General features: G+C 36.8%; 1 protein-coding gene across 1 annotated transcript; it reads left to right on the top strand.

Moving 5' to 3' along the window:
• The first annotated feature begins 2549 nt into the window (after positions 1-2549).
• Positions 2550-3113, top strand: LOC109172937 (ATP-dependent RNA helicase-like protein DB10). The gene is made up of 2 exons (XM_019322187.1): positions 2550-2878; positions 2955-3113. Exons 1-2 carry the CDS (start codon positions 2588-2590, stop codon positions 3111-3113), a joined length of 450 nt encoding a protein of 149 aa, XP_019177732.1. The 5' UTR covers positions 2550-2587.
• The last annotated feature ends 592 nt before the right edge of the window (positions 3114-3705 follow it).

Here is a 3705-nt window from a genome sequence, read left to right as displayed (position 1 = left end):
TTTGGGACTGCAAGTCAAGCAACTTGAAGAAGGAATTTTCATAAATCAAGCCAAGTACACAAGAGATCTTATCAAGAAATTTGGCATAGATGGAAAATCCTCAGTCAAAATTCCCATGAGTACACACTAGTACAAAAAACATCAATAAAATTGAATAATTCGCGTCCAAAGTTTGAACTTTAGACGCCAAAAGTGTAATGCGGTGGCATTTTTGTAATTAAAATGCCACTATATAATTTTTTTTTTATTTTTTTTTTAAATTAAAAAGAATTGGCGTCCAAAGTTATAGAATTTTGGACGCCTATTATTAACCCGTCCAAATAATAAGAGTCCAAAGTACGAAACTTTGGATGCCTATTATTAGAGTTCCAAGATTATACCCGTTCGTCTTCATCAGTTTCTTCGTCACGACTTCTCCAAAACCCTCGCCTCCACCAGCCCCGTTCGTCTTCACCACTCCAAATCCCCATCTTCCGCCGCCGCTCGTGGTCTCCATAGCCATCGTCATCGCCCCCATCGTCGTTGATACAGAGCACTCGCTGCCGCCGTCGCTCATTGACTCCTCCATCGCCGCCGGTCTCAAGCGTTCTCCCCTCGCCACCAGTCTCCAGCCCAGCGCCGCCGCATCGGTGTCCAGTCCAGCCGTCGTCCCCATCGTCTCCGATGCCCTCCGCCACAAGTCTTGCTGCTGTCGTCCCCGCCGTTACAGGTTAGTATTTTTTCTTTTGTTTTTATTTTATTTTATTAATTTGTAATATATTTTAATATTTTTATTGTTTATTTTAGTTTAGATTTGTTGTGTTGTTGTATATGTTAGGCATTATTGTGATGGAGAAAGTTGAATAATTATAATTTATAAAGTTAAAATATAGATGAGGAAGTTCTAATAGCATTTAGTTCTATAGAGGAATTTCTGCTCTCATGACAGTGAATGTCTCAGTGATTTCGGCAAATAACTTTTGAGTGCATAATTATGTGATTGGATAGATAAGCTTTATGGATTTTCTTCTCTGTTCTGGTTCTCTTGTAGCAGTTATGAGCCTCAGTCTATACTCTCCAACTTTCTTCCCTTATTAATTTGAAACTGGATGGCTAATTATTTAGATAGCTTATGTTACTGTCTGTTAGACTTTGAAAAGTTGAAGTTTCCAACAGAAACCTCAACAAATGTTGTGGGCTTCCTCATAAAATTGGGAAGCATAACATATAAGAGAGACCTGAAACAAGATTTCTCTTTGATTTTCACATCTTTTGTTTATGGAAGAAATTTTATTTGGTTTTAACTTGATTCCTCATTTGTAATGCTTATCCCCCAAGAACCAACATTCCACATTGATATAAAGGAAACTAGTGTGGTTTGTAGTGGCCTGTGGCCATGTCTTTCTGTGCAACTTTTTGGTTAAATGTTAACAAAAAAAAGACTGAAAAGAGCGAATCAACTGATATGCACATAAGGCATCTATTTGTAACACTGTAACAATCTTAAGATACCACATTTTAAACACTAAATGCCAGCCTTACCAGGATCTGCTTAGTTTCCTAAAAGAGTTGGATTAAGTAGTAACAATCCTCCCTTTCTGGAGCTTTATTTTCCTAAAATAATGCCTCAATTTATAAATTTGTCAGTGCAAGACTGCAAGTGCAAACTAAAATTGTTTATAAATTTCCTGCTTCATTCACTTTAGAACTATGTGGTTTTATTCTCCAAATAAGGAAAAAAATAAATGTTTTAGTTCCAAAACTGCAGTTAATGTATAGTGATGGTGACAAAGCATTTGGAACAACTGCTGAATTGTGTGTTGATGAGAGAATGAGAATTGCATCAGATGGTATAATAGTGATCAGGTAGCATTCTGGAGCATCCAGCTTGTGTATATTTTACTTTGTGATACTGATAGCTTGATTTATGCTACAGTATGCAGATTTTACGTCCTCAACCCACTGATACTCTATCTGAGAAAGCTATAAAAGGAAAAATAAGAATCAGTACTCGTTGTCTATGGCTTGACAAAGGAAAACTTTTGGATGCACTCCACAAAGCTGCACATGTTGCACTCTCTAGCTGTCCTATAAATTGTCCTCTCCACCGCATGGAAAGAACTGTATCTGAAGTTTTAAGGAAATTAGTGAGAAAATATAGTAGCAAAAGGCCTGAAGTTATTGCAATTGCTATAGAAAATCATGTTAGTGTCATAGCAGATGAGATCAATGGTAAGCTATCAGGAAAATCACATGTTGATTCTGGAATTTCTGTGCTAATAAAAGCCATCAATGTAGATCACGAAAAGAGATAGTCAAATACAATACAAGCAGAAGAAGACAATGGCCCAGAACATCTGGGATTTCTAGCTTATTAGCTCTGCCTCTTCTGTTTTAATTGCTCTCTTTTGTTGCCTTGAGTTGCTTCTGTAAGCAACTGCATTCCTTCAAGTTTCTTTTAGGATCCTTTTCCAATTTTCAGTTTAGTCAGCTATTTATTCATTCTCAAAGTTCAGATCCATTTCCCAATCTCAGGCTTATAGTAATTCTAACGATATCCTTGTATGTGCTTGAATGCTCTCCCCAGTTGGTTTTGTTGATATTAATTATGGTTCTAATTTTCCTGCATAATCATTTTGCTGGATTCACATCTCCTACATCAATTCAAGCACAAACATGGCCCATTGCACTACAAAATTGGGATATTGTAGCGATTGCCAAGACAGGATCTAGCAAAATGATGGGTTATCTTATGCCTGCATTTATCCAGCTTTCCCAACGACGCAATAATCCCCAGAATGGGCCAACTGTATTAGTCTTAGCTCCAACGCGTGAGCTTGCAACACAAATACATGATGAAGCACTAAAATTTGGACGATCATCAAGGGTTTCTTGCACAGTAAGTTGACAATTGATTAGTCAGTATGTACTCTCATTATTGTGGAATGAACTATAGATTCATCTCTTTGTTTCAGTGCTTGTATGGCGGTGCTCCTAAGGGTCCACAGTTAAAAGAGCTGGAGCGAGGAGCAGACATTGTTGTGGCAACTCCAGGTCGGCTCAATGACATCCTTGATATGAAGAGGATCAATTTTCGACAAGTTTCTCTTCTTGTGCTTGATGAGGCTGATTGAATGCTTCAAACCTAAGTAATTGATCATTTGCTTCATGTTTTATTTTTCTAACAACCAGGTTTTTGAGGGAACTTCTGGAATTGACAACAAATGAGTCTTTGAATTTGACTTTCTCCTATTAAACTTGGCAGTAGAGACTTGATATGAGTTTATCCAAGCCAAGCTGAAGAGGATTCTCAAACATCTTGATTCTTAACAACTTAGAGTATGAAATTTCTCTCTTATTTTGAGTTATATATTATCTAGAGAACTTGTATAATTATGTTCAATCCATGATAGCGAGCTATTTGCTGATAAGGCCAAAATTCTGACCTTGTGTTCTTTGTTTATGTGATGGATGATGAAATATTTTCTATTGTGCTTTCATGTTATGAGTTTTTATATGCTTTCCAATGTGGTAAGAAGATGGAGCTTTTAAGCTTAATATTCTTTTGGCTTGGTCAGAAAACATATGCAAAGCTCAGATGCACACAAGGATGGTTTGCTACCTCAATCTTTCATCCTTCATCAAAGTGAGTCTATAAGTTTAGTTATTAGATTTCTTTTTTGAAAGCATAATAAATGCAATGCTGCTGATAATATTGTATTAAGT

This window comes from Ipomoea nil, unplaced genomic scaffold (genome assembly GCF_001879475.1).
Source record: "Ipomoea nil cultivar Tokyo-kokei standard unplaced genomic scaffold, Asagao_1.1 scaffold0457, whole genome shotgun sequence".
NCBI classification, from domain to species: domain Eukaryota; kingdom Viridiplantae; phylum Streptophyta; class Magnoliopsida; order Solanales; family Convolvulaceae; genus Ipomoea; species Ipomoea nil.
This window is presented reverse-complemented; position numbering and strand designations above follow the sequence as displayed.